This window comes from Erpetoichthys calabaricus, chromosome 11, assembly GCF_900747795.2.
Source record: "Erpetoichthys calabaricus chromosome 11, fErpCal1.3, whole genome shotgun sequence".
In the NCBI taxonomy this organism is placed as follows: domain Eukaryota; kingdom Metazoa; phylum Chordata; class Cladistia; order Polypteriformes; family Polypteridae; genus Erpetoichthys; species Erpetoichthys calabaricus.
Genome location: NC_041404.2, coordinates 66,628,022 through 66,650,893, shown reverse-complemented (window position 1 = coordinate 66,650,893; position 22,872 = coordinate 66,628,022). Strand labels below are relative to the sequence as shown.

Here is a 22,872-nt window from a genome sequence, read left to right as displayed (position 1 = left end):
AACTTGCAGTCACATTCTTTCACTTTGTACTTGGGTCTGATTGACAGGCATTGAGCTTTGATCAGACATATCATGCACACATTCTTCTGTGCTGGTCTGTTATAATGGAAGACAAGCATAAACAACATGCTGAATCTTGCCAGATCAATCCACAGATAACCAAATAGTGCATGTGGATCTTAACTCGACTTTACAAATCCAGTGACACAGAGATCTCTGCAATTACAAATCTACATACAGTTTTCAGGTAATCCATATCTCCTTCTGCTAGTATCAGCTCCCGCCCCTTCATGTAAGCAAAGCACAAACAAATGGGGAAGTCAAGTCAAAAGAAGTACAATCAGCACAAACCAGAGTAGCTGTGGTTAGAGCTTCCTGCAGCAAGAGAACAAGTGAACCCAAAGTTTAGAGAGAATACGGAAGTATAGCGCATGTAAGGTTGCTCTCTCCCTTGACGGCAGGGCTGTTTCCTTGAGCCACCTTTAAGGGTTGTCTCACTCTTTCTGTGTCTGTTGTTTTTTTTTTTCTTCTTTTTCTTGGGAGTTGGGAGTAACTCCCTTCTCCTAGGGAGGATACATCATGAGCAAAAGTTCAAAAGGATCCAAGAACTTGGAGAACTCACCCAGCTGCCTTTTGAGCAATCAAGAAAATGAACGTGTCTTTGACCAACTAGGGCGGAAATGTGTGGTAAGTAAGGGTTTTGCTTTTAAATGAGACATAAGTTCTTATGTGTGTATAGGATGGTATCATACATTGCCAATTGGCTTGTTTTAAGAAGTTAGTTTCAGAACAGGAGTCCTGGTAGTTGGACTCACGGAGACTCCCACGTGCTGTGTGATGCTGCTGTGGCACAGCTCTCTTTGCAAATGATAAACACACAGTTTCTTTTAGGTAATTATATGGAAATGTACCTCCACAGACATTTAGGTATTTTGATGAATTCTGAATCCCAAAACACTTTAAATCTCCAACTAATGTTTGGTGTCTGAAGTGGTTTTAGGTAATGTGTAAGCAGAGCGCAATTTAAATATGCATCATTACACTCTCATAAAAGAGCTCACTGTCTCTTTAAACAGCACTCTGTGAAAAACAAAAAACAGAGAAGCCAACAACTCAGTTACTCTGTAGTATATAGCCAAGCCCACAAGTTTGGTAAGCAGACATGCTTACTAGCATAGCTTATTTCATGGGTTCTAAAGCAGAAACGCAAAATGTCATTAGTTATTCTTAACACTAACACACACACACACACACACACACACACACACACACACACACAGTTTACAGTTATTCTTGACATACACTATAACAATGAACCTGTACACATTCACTGCATTTGTCACGCAAAGAGCAGAAATGCTTAACAAGTTTATAAAGCAAATGGGTAGCATTACTGACCTACCATACTTAGAGAGTCAGATACCAACTAGAGAGACATCTGTGTGGCATTTGAATGTTCACACCACATTTACATGGTTTTCCTCCCACTTTGCAAAAACATTCAGGCAAGTAAACAGGCGATTCTAAGTGTCTTGTGATGGTTTGGCATACCATATTGGGTTTGAGCCTGCCTTATTCCTATTGTTGTCACAATGTGTTCAAGTTTCACATGACCCAGAAAGGAAAAGAGATTCAGACCTAATCAGTCACAGGTCTTAAATGTTAGACTCAACCAAATATTCCTTTGATCGCCTTTTCTTGTAAATCCTTCACTATTACATTTGGCAATTTATCTTTTATCAAACTTGCTTAATCAAATACTGCATAGAGTTTAAAAAGTCAGGGGCCACAGGATAAAAACTTCCTACATTCTGAGTCTGTATTTATATAACACAAGACCGGCTTATATAAAAATTAGCTTAACATTATGGCATATTTTGGCTATTCGTAAGTACTATGCAGATTTTTTTGGTGTTGGCATTTTAGTGACACCAGATAGGCAGATCAATGAAGTGAACAGAAAATGGTGCCTCACTGCATATTTCAACAACATTCTGATGTTCTTGAACTAATTCAATTAACTAACATGTTCTCTCAATGCAGCTGTCTTCAACGTTGTTAATAATACCTAATGCATATACTTAACAATAATGGGCTCAGTGGGTAGCATATTTTGTATATAAAAAGGGATTGCTGTGTGTTGAATGATATAACTGAGAATGGCAGCATTATCTCTTCAGGAGAATATCAAAGACTGCAATGATTTTTTGGTTCAGGATGATGACTGGCTTATAAGCCGATTTAGACTTCCTAGAGCCATCTTCTTGGAGTTGTGTGCTAAAATCGAACCTACATTACAAATTTCATCATGCAGAAATCACATGATCCCTGTTCAGTTACAGGTTTTAACAACCTTAGCTTATTTGGCGATGAGTGTTTTTTAGCATGAACTACCTAACAAGGCAGAAATCTTGCAATCATCTCTGAGCAGTGTCATGCCATTTGTATGGTAAGGTATAATTAAGATACTACCCAGATATACACAATTTTCTTACAGTCAGGGTAAGCAAGACAAGATTAACAGGCAATTTGCAGTGATTATTGACTTTTTTAATGTAACCGGAGCAATTAATTACATATGTTACAGTAAAGGCACCCTCACAAGTTGAATTTACTTTTGTAAACAAAACACACTTTCTTTTATTTAATAAACAACTACTGTATAGTAATATACAATGCTCAAATATGTTTGACTAACTTTACTGCAAGGAGGCCCCACTGATTTCTTTATTTTATGAAAAGTATGGGAAACAGACTTCAGGGTCATGCTGTGTGTGATGGTTGGCTTCTTGGTAACTAAGCATAATTGATAAGATTGCAATTAAGTTTAGTACATTATAAACAACTTGTATAATCTTTCTTTCAGATTATAGTGGGTACACCACAAGAGAGGAGATAGAAGGAAAGGCACCCCTGCACATTATTGGTTTTAGAAATAAATATATAAATAATATGTGCCTTTTTGCCTTTCGAGCATAAGCAAAATTTTACTGTGAAATCTAAGCACAGTTTTATAACCAAAAACTCAGTTCCTTTCACTGTAAAAAGTATTTGGCAAATATACTTTGAATTTAAAAACAAAACAAGCCATTTGTCAAATTATTGCATAACTCACAACTCCAAATAGGCCATATTTAAAAAAATTAAAAAAACAATAAGTGAAAAAACTGCAATAGAATCAATGGAAAAAGAGAAAAAGAGAAAATAAAAATGAACTGTTTTATGAGAATTCCACTTGCATGAAAGCAGAGTTTTGTTTTGTTTGTATTTCAAATGGAATCCAAAATACTAACAAATATGGGAGCCACATGATTTCAGAGGGAGGAAGGAAACATCTAGCCATGATAAATTTGTATAGAAGTAAGGGTTCATGGGAAAAATTAAAATTAAGCTGTGAAACATTATTTTTAAAAGTCAGATTATATCTGTTGTGCTGAATGAAGAATGCTTTTAAAGTAGTAGAGTTCATGTGGAAGCTTGACCAGGCCAAAAAAAGTTGAAATTTGAGACATTTATGAACATCGAACACAAATGTTCCCTTGTAACAAAACTGACACCAGCTGTTTCTAAAAAATCACACATCATGTCTTATTTAAAGGAAAAGCAGAAAAAAGAGATGTATATATTTTTTACAAGACGTAGGGGTCATTTTCAAGTAAAAAAATATATAAGATGACACTCTTAAACATGTTTAATCCCATTCAGGGTCACAATTTAGCTTCATTCGAGTGTGTAATGTAACAGGAGTAGCGTTAGAAAGACTAAAGTGTAAAATGTGCAACCACCATATAGAAGATATCAATTCTGGGAACTGAATCAGGGTCCAAGTACTATGAGGGGTACATCCAGCTTGTTGTACCACCTGCAGATGCTGCCCTACCCCATTAGTAAGTGGACATTTCTAATATCGAAAGCTTGATCCCCTCCTGCCAGCTTCAGATAAAAGACATGAAGGAGAAGACAACAGACAAAAGAGAAAGATAACTTGTGGCTTAAAGGAAAGAGTTTTATTCTTTCAGTTTCTAAATGATAACAGCAGAATTTTATATCAGAATTGAGTATAAATCCCCAGTCATAAACAGAAAACTCATTAGAGGAGGAACAGGGTATTATTTTTTTAAGAGAATAAAACAAGCCAGACATTTACGATTTGTTATGAGCAATAAAGTGATGAAGTCAAGCATGTTCAGTCTTATAAGGAAAACATTGTGGAAAGATACCATTAGGTGAAGCATTTGTAAACATAGCTGGTGATACTCCAAAACTAAATATTGATAGACACAAATTACTGCATTCTCAACCTACATTTAATCCTTAACATTATACAGTTTGAAATGTAGAGAGCAGTTCCAGATTCCAGAGTGATGAATCTACATAATCAGGACTGAAGCTTTAGGACTGAAATGTTAACTTAAAAAGATTAGCTGCTCAATTAGATGTTAGAAAGGTTGATAGCTATATGATCTTCAATATAATCATGAATGTAACTTTTTCAGACAGGATCAAACATGAGGTTATCAGTCTCACAAGATCAAGATTACAAATGGAACTGCAAAGCTTCTAAACATTTTTTATTTTAAGGTTGTGTAGCAGATTTCAGATCTAGCTGCATAGGCTATGTGATCTGACAGAATAGGATGATTAGAGGTAATGGCATTGAATTGTAATTGTAAGCATCTGTGAAGATGCAAAGCTTCAGAAACCCGAGATCTTAAAGGATCAGAATTTGAGGAAGTAGAAATGCAGACCTGGAGGATGGGAAAGAGGCTATAGAGCTGTGGCAGCTGCAGAGTGACCAAGTTACAATGTTCTTTGATTTAATAGGATCAAACAAGATAAAGTTAGAACATTAAAGCAACTTCGACAATAAAGGGCCAACTTAATTCATAAATCCCAATTGATGTGACTTCTAGATAATATTGTAATGACCTCACCATGAGAGGTTTGAAAAGGAAAAACAGCAGAAGAAAGAAGGGATTGCAGAACGGTTTACTCAAACAGTCAAAAAAAATCATGAATGTAAAAGCAAAATGAATGACTTTGAACTTTAACTATTTACAATTATCTACGAATCTCTTATTGTTATAGCCCTGAGAGACACCGTCAACGGACCAAAAAAACCCCTTTTGTTCCACTTTAATAACCCACCTCACGTATCAAGCTCAACTCCCCCTCTCTCTCCCTCTATACCTTCTTAGCAGCTCCTCGAACTATCCAGGAATCCCAGCCTCCATTCAGGGTGCTGCCCCTTTTCTTCCCTTTACCGTCAATCATATCCCAGACGTCAGTCCTCTGCGCTATTCTCTGCTCTCCCCACTCAATCCAACAGTCACTTTCCCTCCAGTCTCTACAATATCAAGATATGAAGGCTACTATCCACCATACTCCTTGGTAACTTATTCTACATAACTATGATTATCTGTGTAAACTTAACGTTTCGAAGACATGTGCTTAACCACCTTTCATCTGTGCCCAATTTTTTGCTGAAAAACTCATTTTAACATAAAAGCAGCAGTCCACAGTACTAAATATCTTTATCAGTTTGAATATTTCTATCTTGTCACCTCTTAATATCAATTTACTTAAAACTTAAAGTGTGCAACTCCTCAAACATCTATAGGAGATGTAAAGGTTTAGGACCATGAGGCTTTAGATGATCTGGACCATGAAATTCTTAAACATACATGTAGGATCTGATAGGATCAAAATGAGTTTGCATAAGCAGCATGTGACTGTGTGATCTGATGGGACGAGGAATTCAGAGTAAAGTGGGAGTAGAACAGGATCTATAAAAAGCAAATGTAGATGTACAAAGCTACTGAATTGTGAGACCTTTGAGAATCAGGACTTTGATAGTCTTGACATGCAGCGTTGCTAGATTTCCAATGATCTGACTGGCACTGGTATTGCTGTCATTATCTGACTCTTAGCTATTACGTAACAGCTAATGTCAAAGTCCAACCTTGGCAGGTTAAATATCTGTAAATAAAACTGACAGTGCTTCCTCATTGTGGCATTTCTATACTAAATTGTTTTTTAAATGCTGTACCTGGCTGTGTTAAGTGACAACAATCACTTCCCTAAAGGGGTGTAAATGTTAACTATGAAACTAACTGAGCTCTCAAAGTAAAGTTACTTTGTAAAATTTAAATGGGTCTTCATTCCTGTCAGTGTGGCTTTGAAGGATGATCTACTTTCATTATTCAATTCTTTTCTAAACGGCAGTCAGGCACAAGTGTCACCACACAGTTTTCAGTAAAAAGAGCTTTTAATAAACACACCAAGTCAGTGTGCTGTTCTGATCAGGAAAACACATTTCATATACAGTGCATCCAGAAAGTATTCACAGCGCATCACTTTTTCCACATTTTGATATGTTACAGCCTTATTCCAAAATGGATTCAATTCATTTTTTTCCTCAGAATTCTGAACACAACACCCCATAATGACAACATGAAAAAAGTTTACTTGAGGTTTTTGCAAATTTATTAAAAATAAAAAAACTGAGAAATCACTTGTACATACTGTAAGTATTCACAGCCTTTGCTCAATACTTTGTCGATGCACCTTTGGCAGCAATTACAGCCTCAAGTCTTGTTGAATATGATGCCACAAGCTTGGCACACCTATCCTTGGCCAGTTTCGCCCATTCCTCGTTGCAGCACCTCTCAAGCTCCATCAGGTTGGATGGGAAGCGTCGGTGCACAGCCATTTTAAGATCTCTCCAGAGATGTTCAACTGGATTCAAGTCTGGGCTCTGGCTGGGCTACTCAAGGACATTCACAGAGTTGTCCTGAAGCCACTCCTTTGACATCTTGGCTGTGTGCTTAGGGTTGTTGTCCTGCTGAAAGATGAACCGTCGCCCCAGTCTGAGGTCAAGAGCGCTCTGGAGCAGGTTTTCATCCAGGATGTCTCTGTACATTGCTGCAGTCATCTTTCCCTTTATCCTGACTAGTCTCCCAGTTCCTGCTGCTGAAAAACATCCCCACAGCATGATGCTGCCACCACCATGATTCAGTGTAGGGATGGTGCCAGGTTTCCTCCAAACGTGACGCCTGGCATTCACACCAAAGAGTTCAAACTTTGTCTCATCAGACCAGAGAATTTTCTTTCTCATGGTCTGAGAGTCCTTCAGGTGCCTTTTGGCAAACTCCAGGCGGGCTGCCATATGCCTTTTACTAAGGAGTGGCTTCCGTCTGGCCACTCTACCATACAGGCCTGATTGGTGGATTGCTGCAGAGATGGTTGTCCTTCTGGAAGGTTCTCCTCTCTCCACAGAGGACCTCTGGAGCTCTGACAGAGTGATCATCGGGCTCTTGGTCACCTCCCTGACTAAGGCCCTTCTCCCCCGATCGCTCAGTTTAGATGGCCGGCCAGCTCGAGGAAGAGTCCTGGTGGTTTCGAACTTCTTCCACTTACTGATGATGGAGACCACTGTGCTCATTGGGACCTTCAAAGCAGCAGAAATTTTTCTGTAACCTTCCCCAGATATGTGCCTCGAGACAATCTTGTCTCGGAGGTCTACAGACAATTCCTTTGACTTCATGCTTGGTTTATGCTCTGACATGAACTGTCAACTGTGGGATCTTATATAGACAGGTGTGTGCCTTTCCAAATCATGTCCAGTCAACTGAATTTACCACAGGTGGACTCCAATTAAGCTGCAGAAACATCTCAAGGATGATCAGGGGAAACAGAATGCACCTGAGCTCAATTTCAAGCTTCACGGCAAAGGCTGTGAATACTTATGTACATGTGCTTTCTCAATTTTTTTGTTTTTAATAAATTTGCAAAAACCTCAAGTAAACTTTTTTCATGTTGTCATTATGGGGTGTTGTGTGTAGAATTCTGAGGAAAAAAATGAATTTAATCCATTTTGGAATAAGGCTGTAACGTAACAAAATGTGGAAAAAGTGATGCGCTGTGAATACTTTCCGGATGCACTGTATGTTTAATCAAACATTCAGGTCAGGTCAGGTTGGGGAGCATGCACTGGTACAGTGCGTTGCCGTACCTACCACACGACAAAATAGCTCAGGATCCTGGTTGGCAACCCCCCAAGCAGACATACGGTCCAGTCCCACCCCCTGGAAATGACCATCTAATGCCACAGCCAGGTGTTACATGGGCATCCCTTGGCCTGGTCCATCCGCTTGGGTCCTCAACAATGAGGATCCTGTGAGCCTGAACACCCTCGGGGAATCATGCCACAAAGCTGTTATGCCATAACTGACACTCCATCGCAATGCCAGTGATGTGCCTCATTCAGGACTCCATGAGCAACCTCTCGTTTGACACAAAGTCAAACCAGCAGTACCCAAGGATTCTCAGAGGGAGACACAGTACCAAAGGAGTCCAGTCTTCATCTCAGGTCACTGGATAGTATCCATGTCTTGCAACCATATAGTAAAACAGGAAGCACCAGGTCTCTAAAGACTTGGACCTACGTCCTTTTGCAAAGATATAGGGAGTGCCACACACCCCTTTCTAGCGACCTCATGACCCCCCCCCCCCCCCCCCCCATGCTCTCCCATTTCAATCTACTGATTTCACAGGAACAGTCACCAGAGACATGAATGTTGCTGCCAAGCTAAGTAAATTTCTTGACAAGGTCAACACTCTCTCTTCAGACAAACTGCTGATGGCTGTGCACAAGAAAGAGGTCATTAAAGGCCTGGATCTTGGTTTTTATGTAGAACACTCTCAAGCCCAAACACTCAGACTCCCCACTCAGTCTCTCAAGAGCCCCAATCAGAGCCTCCATTGACTCCGTGAAGATCACAGCATCATCAGCAAAGTCAAGATCAGTGAATCTTTCTTCTCCAACGGATGCCCCGCAGCCATTGGATCTCATAACCCTGCCCAACACCCAGTCCATGCAAGCATTGAACAGAGAACACATCCCTGATGAATCCCAGAATCAACTGGGAAAAACGCAGAGGTTCTGCCTCCACTCTACACATCACTCACAGTACTAGCATACAGGCTGGCCATGATATCCAGCAACTTTGGGGGATCCCGCTAAGTCTCAGGATGTCCCGCAGGGCAGCTCAATCAACTGAGTTGAACACTTTATGAAAATTGACAAAGGCTACAAAAAAACTCTGCTGATATTCGTGTTTGCACTTCAGTCGTTAATTTAAATAGTGTCATTCAAATTAGGCACCACAACAAAGCACTTTCCAGATTAAACTCAGCATTAAATACACAAACTGAGCAGTATAATAGAAACATGGCAAACACAAAAAATGTAGCACTGAAAGACAATTGGAGGAGCTAGAGGAATGCGTAACACATTTCATATATCCCTTCTGCAATGATTATAAGCAAGCAGGAACCCTAAGTAGACATTCACTAGGAGAAAGTGAAGACAAAAACAGCCACACATTGATTTTTCTATTTTAATAAATAACAGTCATCTGGCTTTTGCTGAGTTGGCCTTTTGTATTAGAAGTTCAATGAATTACCATTTAGAGCTACAATATGTCAAAATGAAATATCCTAACATGAGTTTCAGATATTTGAAAAGCTGAACTGCATTTCAAGCCATTTCAAAAAAAGTTTTACCATCTGTATACTAAATTTCAGGATACCTCAAACACATTTTCTTATATCTCAAAATGATGCCTTATGCATTTTAAGACACCTGAAATTCTTTCCTGTTTCATATCTCTGAATCACTTTCTATAAAATCTACTGTTTTTAAAAGTAATTCTAGTTTATTTTAAGATATCTGTATCTGAGACATCTTTACATGAACAGGAAATAACTTTGAGATATGTGAAATGTATTCCAGATACCTCAAATTGGACAGGAAGCTATCTGCCCATTTAAAAATGTGTTTCAGTTAACTTGAAATCAAGTTATCTTATATTTTAAGATATTTGAAACAGAGGAGAAATTCATTTTAAGATATCAGAAAATTAGTTTGAGATATCAAAAAGGCATTTATATATATTTCAATCATGAGTCAATGTGAAAATATTGGAAATATACTGTATATATAACAAGCAGACCATTGTGAGATCTGAAATCTATTTTGAAATAACTGAAATGCAATTGAAGTTATCTTTAAAAAACTTCCTGAGCAATTCAAGATATGTTGAACAGATTTCAAGGTACTGTATTATAAAGTGTCCAGAAGCGCTATTAAAAACAATTTCACAGGAATACCTTTTGAGATGTCTTGATTTGTAGTTCAGATCAGAATCAAAGCAATAGGGGGTGCTGGGGCCCTCCATTCAGATGCCAGGCCCACTTCAAACACTTTGATTCGATTTATGTTAATCATCAATTGTCAATCATCTGAGCCATTCACCCTCAATCTACACTGATAAAAAAGAAAGAATAAGTGTGGGTGTGAACCAAGTGGTGTTCCTTCTAGGGTTGGTCCTTGACTTGCTGTCAAAAGAACCTATAGCTTATTGCAATTCTGTAATGGATAGGTGGGTACACAAAACAATCAAATCAATGAATGGATGTCTCTTTTTTGATAAAAATACAGGTCCATAAATTGGCTTTGATAGCATCTTCAAAAAGAAGACTGCATACAGTCAGAGTCAATGTGAGATAAAATGAAAACAGAATTTATAAAATGTCCTTATATAAGTGAGTTTGTGTGAAAGTACCCTGTGATTGACTGACAACACATCCAAGGCTTGTTCCTGCATTGCTCCAAGCATTTCCTCTGGCCCCTGAATTGGACACAATAGGCAGAGATAATTAATGAAACACATACAGCTCTGTCTATTTTTTGATCTTATTGTAGTCGTTTTTTTTAATCTACATATACATATTTAAGCAGCATTTTTAAAAGCACATTTAACACTAAAATAGCTCTTTTTGATGTTTATTTAAACTAGTATTTTGTGGAAATTCCTAATACAAGTTTTAAAAGGCTATTTTAGGTCATGCATTCTTTTATCTCGTGTTGACCTTTTAGATGTCTCCTTGTTGGCTCTTGTTGAGATAATCATTAGTTATTAATGAATATCTGTGGCTCAGAAAACAGAATACTACAGAACACCACGTCAAAAAGAGGAAATGAGCATTACAGCCAAGCATTCAATGATAAATGTCTTAAAGACCTAGAATTTAAAGCAACTCTGAATTGAGCAAAGTGGGTATAGATAATTGACAGGTGGATTTGCCTTCCTGGGTAAAAATATGGTACAGAGGTCAGAGCTTGCTGACTCACAGATCTTAGTAGGTGGGGTTCACAAATAAAATTCTACATATCTATCAAAAATATTAGCTGGTGTGTGTTTGTCTCCATGTACTATGGTTTTCCTCTCATGTCACAAAGAAACATAGGACTGGTAAGTCCAAACTAGCAGAGTATGAGTGAGTATGTCTTGCGAAGGTCGGCTGCCTCGTCTACAGAGTCGGCTTTTGCTTTGTTCCTAATACTCCCAGTAGGGACTGCAGCCACTGTAAATGGGTACAGATTATGGGTAGATGGATGGATATTCTTTTTCTGGGTTGCCGGAGAGGGGAGCAGTTAGCATTGTTGACTCTCAGCTTCATAAGACTAGGATCAAAATTCATCCAGTTAATATGTGTGTACAGTTTGCAGGTACTTCAGTTTTCATTTCAAATCTTTAGAATGCAATTGGTGTTCCTGAACTTTCCCAAAATTAAGACGTGAAGGACTAGCATCCCACCCAAGGTTGGTTCTTGTCTTGTACCCAGTGCTGCCCTCCATGACCCTAAGATTAGATTAGGCTGGTGAGATAAATGGATGGCCTTCTTTTAAAACCTAGATGAGGAAACAATATTTTTAGGATATTTCAGTAGTACTAGGGTGTTGTACTGTGTTAGCCACTATGGATGTTGTTAAGCAAAATGACAACTTTTATTGGCTAACTAGAAATATTACAATATGCAAGCTTTTGAGGCAACTCGGGCCTGTTTCTAGTTAGCCAATAAAAGGTGTCATTTTGCTTAACTTCTCACTATAAGGATATTTTGAAAAGAATAAAAGATAACATATTTAAATATTATTTTTTTATGTTGGAAAAGTATTACAGTGATTGACACATGAATCTTTAAATGTGCTAACCACCTGGCTACATAACATCTTTATAAGCTTCAGCTATATCACCAGTGGGTCTCATCTGCAGAAGGGCTCAGAGCACGAGAGTTGGGTACAAAAGGCAAACTCTAGTAGCTTCTAAGTTTTGGTATTCTGAATATGGAATATGTACAGTTAGTTCCAAAAGTATTTGGACGGTGTCATAATTTTGGCTCTATATGCCAACACAATAGATTTGAAATGAAGAAATAATTACATGATTGAACTGTAGGTTTTCAGCATTAATTGAAAGGGTTTAACAGAAACATAGTATGAGCCATTTAGAAATGACAGCCATTTTTATACATGGTCCACCCTATTTTCAGGGGCTCAAAAGTATTTGGACAATTGTTCCATAGTGTGAGCAGGTTACTCATTATTTCATTAACTATTAAGCAGGTAGAATGTCTGGAGTTGATTCCAAATGTGGAATTTGTATTTGGAAGCTGTTGCTGTTAACTCTAACTATGAGCTGTCTATACGAGTAAAAACAGTCAATCATTAGGTAGAAAAAAACAAAATAAACCCATCCAAGAGATAGTAGAAACACGAGGAGTTGGCAGATCAACCATCTGGTATGTTCTTAAAGAGAAGTAACACACTTGTGAGCTCAGTAACCCCAGAAGGCCTAGACTACGAGGGAAGACAGCTCTGCTGGATGATTGCAGAATTCTTTCCTTGGTGAAAAAAAAAACAATTCACGACATTTAGCCAAACCAAGAACACTCTCTGAGAGGTAGGCTTATCATTGCCAAAGTCTACAATCAAGAGAAGACTTCATGAAAGCAATTACAGAGGGTTTACCACAAGGTGCAAACCATTAGTAATCCTCAAGTATATGAAGGACAGATTAGAATTTGCCAGAAAATATTTAAAAAAAAAACAGTCCTGTTTCGGGACAGATTTCTTTGGACAAATGAAATTAAGATCACTATGTACCAGAATGATGGATAGAGAAGAGTATGGAGAAGAGAAAGAACGGCTCGTGACATGTAGCATATCACATCATCTGTGAAACCTGGTAGAGGCAGTGTTATGGCATCAGTATACATTGTTGCCAATGGAAGTGGGTCACTGGTGTCTATTGATGATATGATTGCTGGCAGAAGTTGCAGGATGAATTGTAAAGTGTACAGGGCTATACACTCTGCTCAGATTCAGACAAAGGCAAAGCATTAGTAGGGTGTAACCTCAGCACTTGGAGATGGCCATGGGTTCCAGACTTTAGGCAATTATTGACTACAAAGTATTTTCAACCAAGTATTGAAAATGATCGTTATATTCATGATTGTTAGTTCATCCAAATACTATGAAGCACTTGAAAATGGGGCGACCATATATAAAAATGGATGTCTTTTCTAAATGGCTCATACAATATTTTTGTTAAATGCCTTAAATTAAAACTGCAAGTCTACACTTCAATCACATCTTGATCGCTTCATTTCATATCCATCAGAATTATAAAAATTGTAATACTGTCCAAATAATTATGGACCTAGCTGTACCAGTAAGCCAAAAGTATATGTTTGGAATGGGTAAAGTTTATAGCAATCTGCTATTTTCAGGGTAGTGTCTGGCTTTAAGTGCACAACAGTTACATGGAGGCAAGTTATAGATGCCAGCTCATGTAGATGTAGTTTAGAGACAGAAGGCATCACAAGTCTAAGCACTGTGCAGCAATCACATTAATCACTGTGCCCCTTTGCCTTAATTGGCACTTGTTGGAGAAGATCAGACAAAAGTAAGAGATGCTAGTAAGGATGTCAAAATGAGGTCGTAAGGCACATAGTTATATGTTCATGGTAAAGTAAATCTGCTCTTCTAAAGTCATTTTCTGCCTTGACATACAGTACTATGGAAACATAGCCAGTGTAGCTGCCTCACAGCTCTAGCAAGTTGGGTTCATCGTGGACTTATATTTGAGTTGTTACTATCCGGACGTATAAGCAATCAGGATTATCAAGCTGAAGGCAGAATAGCAAAAGTAATGAAGCACAGAAACAGGAAAAATCTGAGTCAGAAAGGGGAATTTAACCAAACATTTACATGCACAAAATTAACAATTTCCCATATAAAAGAGTAGTGAGAAGTCAAGCAAAATGACACCTTTTATTGGCTAACTAAAAAGATCACAATATGCAAGCTTTCGAGGTAACTCAGGCCCCTTCATCAGGCAAGATGAATATAAAAGAAAAAAACAACATAAAATGTTATAGGGTGATTATGGTCTTCTCACATGTCATTAAATACAGAGACATCCTAACTAGCCCAGCAACCACCAGTTACACAATAAGCATCTGATTTTCAAGGTGGTTGGAATGAAACCCAAGAGGCATTTGGGAACAAAGGGTTAACAAGGCTATTCTTTCTGACTAGCACACACCTGCTGTATTTCTTAAGGCACTGCTGTCCTAATGGATTTCAAATGAGCCAAGGCCTAAAGTCATGGACTCCTTATTCAAGACAGCAGTCACTTGTCATGATCTTCCAAAGATCCATTTCCTACTGGCCTCAAGATAAGCAGGTCATTTCATCATTATTCCTCTAGCCGCTTCCTTTCTGAATTATCATTGCCTCACATTCCTTTTTTAGCTTCTTCTTTCATGTCCCCTCTGCCCAGTCAGTAAGCAGTTTTGTGATTTCCTTTCTTGATTACACTGGGTGACTGTTTCCATTTCTGAGGTTTGACTTGAGTATCATGCAACATTTTACTGTTTTGTTAACTTCGTTTCAAGAAATTTTCTGGTCACACTTTAACAGTGAAATTTTAAGTTGACTTCTGCATATTCTTCTTTTCAACAACAAGTAGCCTGACACTGTTTTTAGTTTACATCGCTCACTGTCCCAGTCTCTGGGCGACACATTCCTCCAACCGGGTATCATTATTTTCTTTAAATAGTCTTTACAAAAGAAGAAAATTACAACAATGGTCAAACATGGCAAGAACTGGAAATGGAGGTTACGATAAAAATATGAACATGAAGAAGCATACTCCCACAACCTGAACAGAAGTGTGTTTAAAAACAGAAGGATAACAATAATGGTGGTAATATAAAAAGCTCCAAGCCTGACATATTTAATGCCTATCTTTTCAACAAAAGAAGCATGCTTGTTCTTGGCACTTAAGCAGCAACCTAGCAAAAATCACAGAGAAAAAGTGTTTGCATGTTCTTTGCAGAGATATGTACTTGGTTTTACTACCTCTGTGTTTTCCGTCAAGAATGCTTTTGTCTTGTCTACGCTTACCAGGATAATCATGCTCATAGTTAAGAACGTGGGGTGAATTAACCTGTCCACTCTGAACCTATCAGTAGATAAAGCTGTACCCAGGTTCAACTATGTGACAATTGGAAAAACAAGGCTGCACTTCACCTCAAAGGCTTTCAAACACTGATTTGAAAAGGGGAACTAAAGGGGAATCCTGCTGTGCTCTTTTCAGTATTGCTACAGTCACCAGCTAGAAGGAGGCTCGCATAGCACAAGTAGTCAAATCATAGTGGTCTGGGCTTTTTAGTTTTGCAAGCATGATGCTTGGAGTGTTTTTGAAGGTTGTTCAAAGGTTAGCAGAAGGAAATAATCCTGACCACTTCTCATCTGTACATTTACTTATTTATTTTCCTTACTTGAAAAGCCAAATTGCACAACTTAGAAAAATGGAAGTAATGGGCTGGAGGGGAAATGCAATGACTGAAAAATATGTTTGCCAAAGTTTTGTTCAAAAAGAACCGTTTTTGCTTTTTTATTTAGGTATCTGGAAAAAAATTGTTATATGGAAAGAATAAAAACAAATAGAAATGACAAATCTGCTAGGAAGGAAACAAGTGGCCCAGTCCACTTGATTAAAATATTGTACTTTTAAAGGCTGTAGACATCTTCTTAAGAATTCAGTCAACAAACGATTTTCCCTGTTGTACAACTTTCTTAGAAAGCTACTTTGCGAATCAGTATCCAGAAATGTCCACCATATCCTTTCCTTCTCTGTTACACCGATGAGGTAAACGGGAGCCTTTACAGGCAGCATAGGCCTCAAGGCTAGTACTAACCTAGGGAACACTCATCTTTAGTGATTTGAATCTCTAATTGTACTATCAATTCACATTACAAAGCCATGGGAGGAAACCTGAGCACCTTGGGAAATTGCATATAAATATTGAGAGAATGTGTAATGGACAATAACCAGGCTAGGGGCTCAATTCAGATTCCTAGAGCTTTAAGGCAGCAGTGCTAACCACTACACCATACCATTCTTAAATGTATAAAAGGTATAAAAAGTGCAAAAGAGGTCAAGCAGGTGATTATGATGAGTTCTCTCTCTACTTCTGCAAAACCAAAACAGATTAGTAAGCATTCTCCAAATTTTGTTTAAAACACTAAAGTTTTTTGTGGAATTTCCCACACAAGTCTCAGTTTCTGCTCATGTATATGTCATTGCATGACAGGGGAGTCCAGAGGTTCCCATGGATCAGCTGATATGTGTTATTATTTCACATCTGACTGACATTTTTATCCAAGGTGACTTACAGTGTCAGGATATACAATATATCTATTATATATACAGTACTGTGCAAAAGTTTTAGGCAGGTGTGAAAAAAATGCTGTAAACAATGAATGCTTTCAAAAATGGAAGTGTTAATCATTTATTTTCATCAATCAATCAACAAAATGCAGTGAATGAATAGAGCAGAAGGCAGTTTGTTCGTCGAAGGGCTGGAGAGCAGTACAATAATGAGTGTCTGCAGGCAATAGTGAAGCATAGTGGAGGTTCCTTGAACGTTTGGGGCTGCATTTCTGCAAATGGAGTTGGAGATTTGGTCAGGATTAATGGTGTTCTCAATGCTGAGAAATACAGGCAGATACTTATACATCATGCAATACCATCAGGGAGGCGTATGATTGGCCCCAAATTTATTTTGCAGCAGGACAACGACCCCAAACATTCAGCCAAAGTCATTAAGAACTATCTTCAGCGTAAAGAAGAACAAGAAGTCCTGGAAGTGATGGTATGGCCCCCACATAGCCCTGATCTCAACATCATCGAGTGTGTCTGGGATTACATGAAGAGACAGAAGGATGTGAGGAAGCCTACATCCACAGAAGATCTGTGGTTAGTTCTCCAAGATGTTTGGAAACAACCTACCAGCCGAGTTCCTTCAAAAACTGTGTGCAAGTGTACCTATAAGAATTGATGCTGATTTGAAGGCAAAAGGTAGTAACACCAAATATTGATTTGATTAAGATTTTTCTTTTGTGCGTTCACTTTGCATTTTGTAAATTGATAACAATAAACAATCATTATTTATATTTCTGAAAGCATTCTTTGCTTACAGCATTTTTTCACACCTGCCTAAAACTTTTTCACAGTACTGTATATAATAGGTATTCTTAATGGCTGAAGTAAAGGCAGGTTATGCGACTTGATCAGAGTCTTACTGTGAGATACAGATAGGGAGGAACCAAGCAACCTTGGGGTTTAAAGTCTAATGTCGTAATCACTACACCCAACTGTGTGTCAGGCAGGCATTGTCAGGTAATATGAGCTTTTTATCTCCTTTTGCTTTTGAACCAAAGTATTTGTTCTGAGATTTAACAGTGTCTGTAAGACAAGTGATTATCGTTAATGGTGTGACATATAAAATAAAAATGAGGACCACTCTTAAAACATAAATGTGCTAATTCCACCTTTGTCTTTGGAGGCTCACTTGGAAAGGTGCAGCTATACTTAAAAAAAGATGGCTGGACACTAAGCACAATGTAAGAAAAATTGGTAGACATGCCTGAAGTTTAAAATGCTGGAGGTGTGGCAGTTTGCTCACAAAACAAAATCGTCCTATTAACCAATAGGTTAAAATGGTACAAGGTGGAGTCCCATGTGTTAAGTTGCCCTCAGGATCTTAGGAAGTGATCTTGACTGACCTGATATCTCTTTCTTACTTTGAAAGGTATAATCAAAATCTAAGAGTAGAATATTATGGAGGCCAAGTCAGCAGCCAAAAACCAAAAACCTACACAGAAAAAAAAATGTAAAGACAGTCCAAAACTTTTAAAACAACAAAAAAAGTTATACTAAAAAAAATCAAGAATTGAGTACCAGAAAGATGAACTCAATTTGAAATGTCATTACTTTGTGGCAATTAATATCGCATTCTCTAATATAAGTTTATCTTACACAGGACAAATGAGATGTACGGTAGTCAGAAAATTAAAAAGACAACACCATATTATAACACAAGTGTTATGAATGCAGGTCTTGTCCTTTCAGAACAATTCTGACATATGTTTTTGGTGACATATTTTTTACCATTCTGATAGCAATGTCACCTTGATTTCATTTCGAATTTCTTTTTGTTCAAGCCATTGCTATTTCACATTACCTTCTAATGGCCACACAAAGTAATACTTTTTGCTGGTCACTTGATCTGGTGGTGCTGTGACACTTAGAATGTGTTTCCTGTTTAAGATGACAGCAAGCATATCCAAACATCTTTTCTTGAAATAAAATAAAACCTAACTCTCGGTTACTCTTCTCTGTGTCTCTGTCCCTTTTTCAGTCTCTCCAGTGTGACAGGAAGACAGGATTTTTCCAAAACATTTTTAGTGTTATGGTCCATGTTTTACTTTGTGGATTCTCATTTCGAGTTTTGGATTAGTTGTTCTTTCTTTACTGACTTCCTACGTTTTGACTCTTTTGCATGGACCTGAACTTAAGATTACCCCATCCCTGAATGTACTTTCATCTTCTGGACCTTCTTTACCAAACCCTCTGGACATTCTCTTTTGCTCAAATCAAAGCAGCAGGCTTCACTCACATACTTCCTGTTTTGCAAAACAGACTAGAAAAACCAATGTCATGTGGCAGAGGTATGACAAGATAGGCCCAGGAATGTGGGAAATTATTCCATGTTTCTAAAATATACAGCTTAAATAATTTTGAGGTTGCATGAATATTTAAGACAGAAACCTCTTTCAGTAAAAACCTAGTCATAACGCAGACCATACCACTGCAGGGGAACTGCCATGTTTGAATTCTTCGCTATGATTAGTGAACTGGACTAGAATCTCTTCCAACTGCAAGCACCTAAAGAAAATCATTGAATATTAAATTTTACAATAATCACACGGCTTTGAATAAGTGTTCAGTTATTATCTGCAATGTACTGTACTTAAAATTTACATAAAAAGGTTTCAAGAATCGATACCTGCTCTTTGTCTGTGCTCATGCCTGTGACTGAGACAGCTCTAGGTTCATTTTACCATTTTGTACTTAATATTTGCATGAACAGAACAAACAGAGACACACAGACTTACGGGTACCTACTCAGATGCTCTGAAATCTTCATGATCAAGATGAGTGGCAGTGACAATTGTTTGGTTATAGGTTATTCATCAGGGGAATAATCAAGGAAAATGTCTGCATTTTTGGTTATAGTCATTTATCAGTTGTGGCTCAAGTGGTGTGTCCAAAATTCTTGTACCTTTTCTCTAAATGGACAAATATCCAAGTAGACTTACTTTGCAAGATTAGATAAAACCATCTGTTCTCTTGTGGTCTAAATTAAGACCAGGACACAGTCTTTTCTGGTAAGGCCAGTAAATTGCTGTGACATGCAAGTGTACCACCATCCTCAACTATATCTCCCCAACTTTGAATGATCGAAATAATATTATGGAAAGGCCCAAGGCATCATACTGTATTTCTCGCTGTTTTACTTCATGTTTTCTTGTTAGTCTCATACCTCACTACTGTATTCTATTTTTCAAGTTCAGCATCTCAACTTTCATTTCTAGAGTCACTCACTAGTTATAACAAACTTTCATCTGTTTTCCGTTACTTGGTTTTATATTTGAGATGCTACACTTTATAAAAATGTTGACCAACTGAGCAATTTATTAATTGTACAATTGATTCTTGGCTCTTTGTGTACTTTGTTATTGTTTGATCAGTAAGACTTTTTAGGAATGTTCACATAAAATACTAAAGCACCTACTGTTATCTATTTGTCTGTCTGCATTACACAACTCTCTTTCAATGGAACAATTTCTTTTCAAATTTGTTACACAGCAGATATTTTTGATATATCTGAAATAGAGTATCCTGTACAAATTTTTCAATTTTCAAAAACTCCCATTTAAAATGCATTGTTGCTTTTTGAAATGGCTCATCTTTAAAACTGACTTCAATAACTGCTTAACTGCTTTCCAATTTAGTGGGAGAGAGGTTATTTCAGCTCATTAAGTTTTCCTTGTTTACATGTGTGATAGCCACTCCTGTTTGCAAAACAAATCTCCAATAGAAGTTTTTTAAATGTCAGGAACATCAGCTGCTTGCATATTCTTGTGCAGACTTCAACACAGGTTTAACTTTCTATCTGGTATTTCTTTCAGGCTTCTTTCAGATTTCTTTTTGTTATCAGTTGTTTTGTATTGGATTCATTGACACAAAAATATTTAATGAAAAAAGTGTCATCTTTGTCTTCAATTAAATAAATAAAAAATATTAAAAGTGCTCCAACTTTCAAAACATTTAACTAAGTCACTGAATGTTATGACACGAGTACATATTGTAATTTGCACTTTTTGAAAATAAGTCAGTTATAACACTAGCTCCTCATTCAGGTTTGGTTCTTGCCTTGCTCTAGTGAGCCTAAACTGGATTAAAGTATTATACTAGATTTGATACTGGATGTACCGATGAAAATTGTATACTTGACAATAATGACCCTAAAAATCTATACCTCAAGCAGAGGCTCTTATCCCAAAGCCCAGAACTGGATTAAGCAGGACCAAACATGAAGGAACTGGTGGATGGTCAATCCAGGCTGTTATTACAAGTCTTGCTCCTGTTGTTAATTCTTTACTTGTACAGCATCAGATTTGCTAGAAATTTAAAAATGTATAGTGACATCACGCTGCTCCTATTTACTCTCAGTGATAAAGAGGAGTGGCTCCTTGACTTCAGTTGATGCATCTGCAAAAACAGACATTGTAACAGGAAGCAACAGACTATTTACTGCAAATCCCACCTGCTACACACAGAGGCAGTCATTTTCTAATTTAAATTATTCTAAAAACGAATTGCAAATAGCCAGTAAATATGAAAAATCACTTATATTTTGTATTATCTGTGGTATGTGCCTATTGGACAATTGCCATTGATGGTCAGCTGTTTTGACTTTTTATGTGAAAATGTGATTTCACAATGTGAGAATTGCTTAAAAGAACACACACTTTTGAGGCTACACTATATAGTGAGAAATAACTATTTTGTGCCACCTATATATGCTTAACTGGTCAGTACTTTGCCCTCATGCAGTAGTTTTGAAAAATCCAGCAATTAGGAACTTGCAAAACTGAATGATGTCACCAGTTTAAAATTTACTAATGTGGTAATGTATAGTATATTTCAAGATGAAAATCTTATGAGTAGCTGGTTCCTTATTCTGGAACTGCTCATCTTTTTTTGAGGTTGGTCATAAGAATTACCAAGCACAGACAGAAATGAACGGAGTGAACACATTAGTGATCAGCAGCTGTACGGCACCATCCAAAATCATCTTTGCAGGCAATATGCTGAACAAAATACGCTGAACAATGTTTACGTCAATGTTTGATTTTGAATCTCATTGCACAATTTCCTATAACTATCACTGCTCAGTACATGGTGGTTACCAGTTGGTTTTCTGAACACTCCTACTCACCCATCTGTCTTTTTTTAATACATCCTTTTTCCATTGTGGTATTGCTGTCATAAATCATTAACTCAAACACTGTCAAAGAGGAGTTTGCACATCTTCCCCATGCCTGTGTGTCCTTTCCCCCATCATCCCAAATATTTGTATTTTAGTTTCAATGAATCTAGTATGGGCAAGTGTGAGTGTATAGATGAGTGCGCCCTCTGATGGACTGGATTTCAGTCCAGAGTTATGTCCTGCCTAGATCGGTATCAGAATTTGTCAGCCTGATAGGAACTAACCAGTAAGTACCTATTGATCAGTTTAATAGGAATGATAAAATGTGTGTTAGCAAGTCTCATGTAAATTAATATGAAGTGTTGTGATAGTGCCAATCATAAAATGGCCAAATGTCAAAGGGTGTTATTTTCAACTGGATTTACCACCCATTTTGAACTCTCACAATATAGGCCAGTTTTGTAAAATTGGTCAAAAGTAAGCAAATAAAATTGACAAAATTCATTTTCTTTTGGAGGACTTTTTTTAAAGTGCATTTTCAAATGTGGTTAATATTAGCACAAGGTGAAAGTAAGCCAGTAAAGATATGTAATACACAACAGGAGAGTCACATTGAAAATGAATAACATTTTGTAGATATCTACTGCGGTGCAGAATTACTATCATTGTCATTCAGTCACTGATAATAAACCTCCTAAACCTACTTATTGTACATCCAGTTGCCCATTCATGTGGAATGGATAAAAGAAAGAGTGATCAGCTGAAAAGAGATGACTTCACCACAGACAGGACGTAATACATCCAAGCTCGTTTATTACTAGATAATAGAGTCAATCAGACTTAAAAACATGAAAACTGAATAGCTTTATATTGACCAAGTTGTCTTCTTTCCACATCCAAAACATTCTATCATCATCTAAACAGAATTCAAAAAACAAACCCATTGAAGATGGTCACTAATGTCAATGTGCATCTTGGCAGGCATTCTTTTCCCAGCCTGGTAATTTCAATGATGATGTCTTTAAATGTCTGATTATAAGGGACAAGAGGTATACAAATACAACCCAATTCCAAAAAAAGTTGGAACTGTCTGGAAAATGCCAATAAAACAAA

The 22,872-nt window shown here is 37.5% G+C and overlaps 1 protein-coding gene across 1 annotated transcript in view; it reads left to right on the top strand.

The window, feature by feature from the left end:
* Positions 1-412: 412 nt before the first annotated feature.
* LOC114660517 (actin nucleation-promoting factor WAS-like) overlaps positions 413-22,872 on the top strand; it is a 59,822-nt gene continuing 37,362 nt past the window's right edge. The window contains exon 1 of the mRNA XM_028813260.2: positions 413-687. Within this exon, the coding sequence (XP_028669093.1) occupies positions 580-687 (108 nt within the window). The 5' untranslated portion in view covers positions 413-579. The remainder of the gene's footprint in view (positions 688-22,872) is intronic.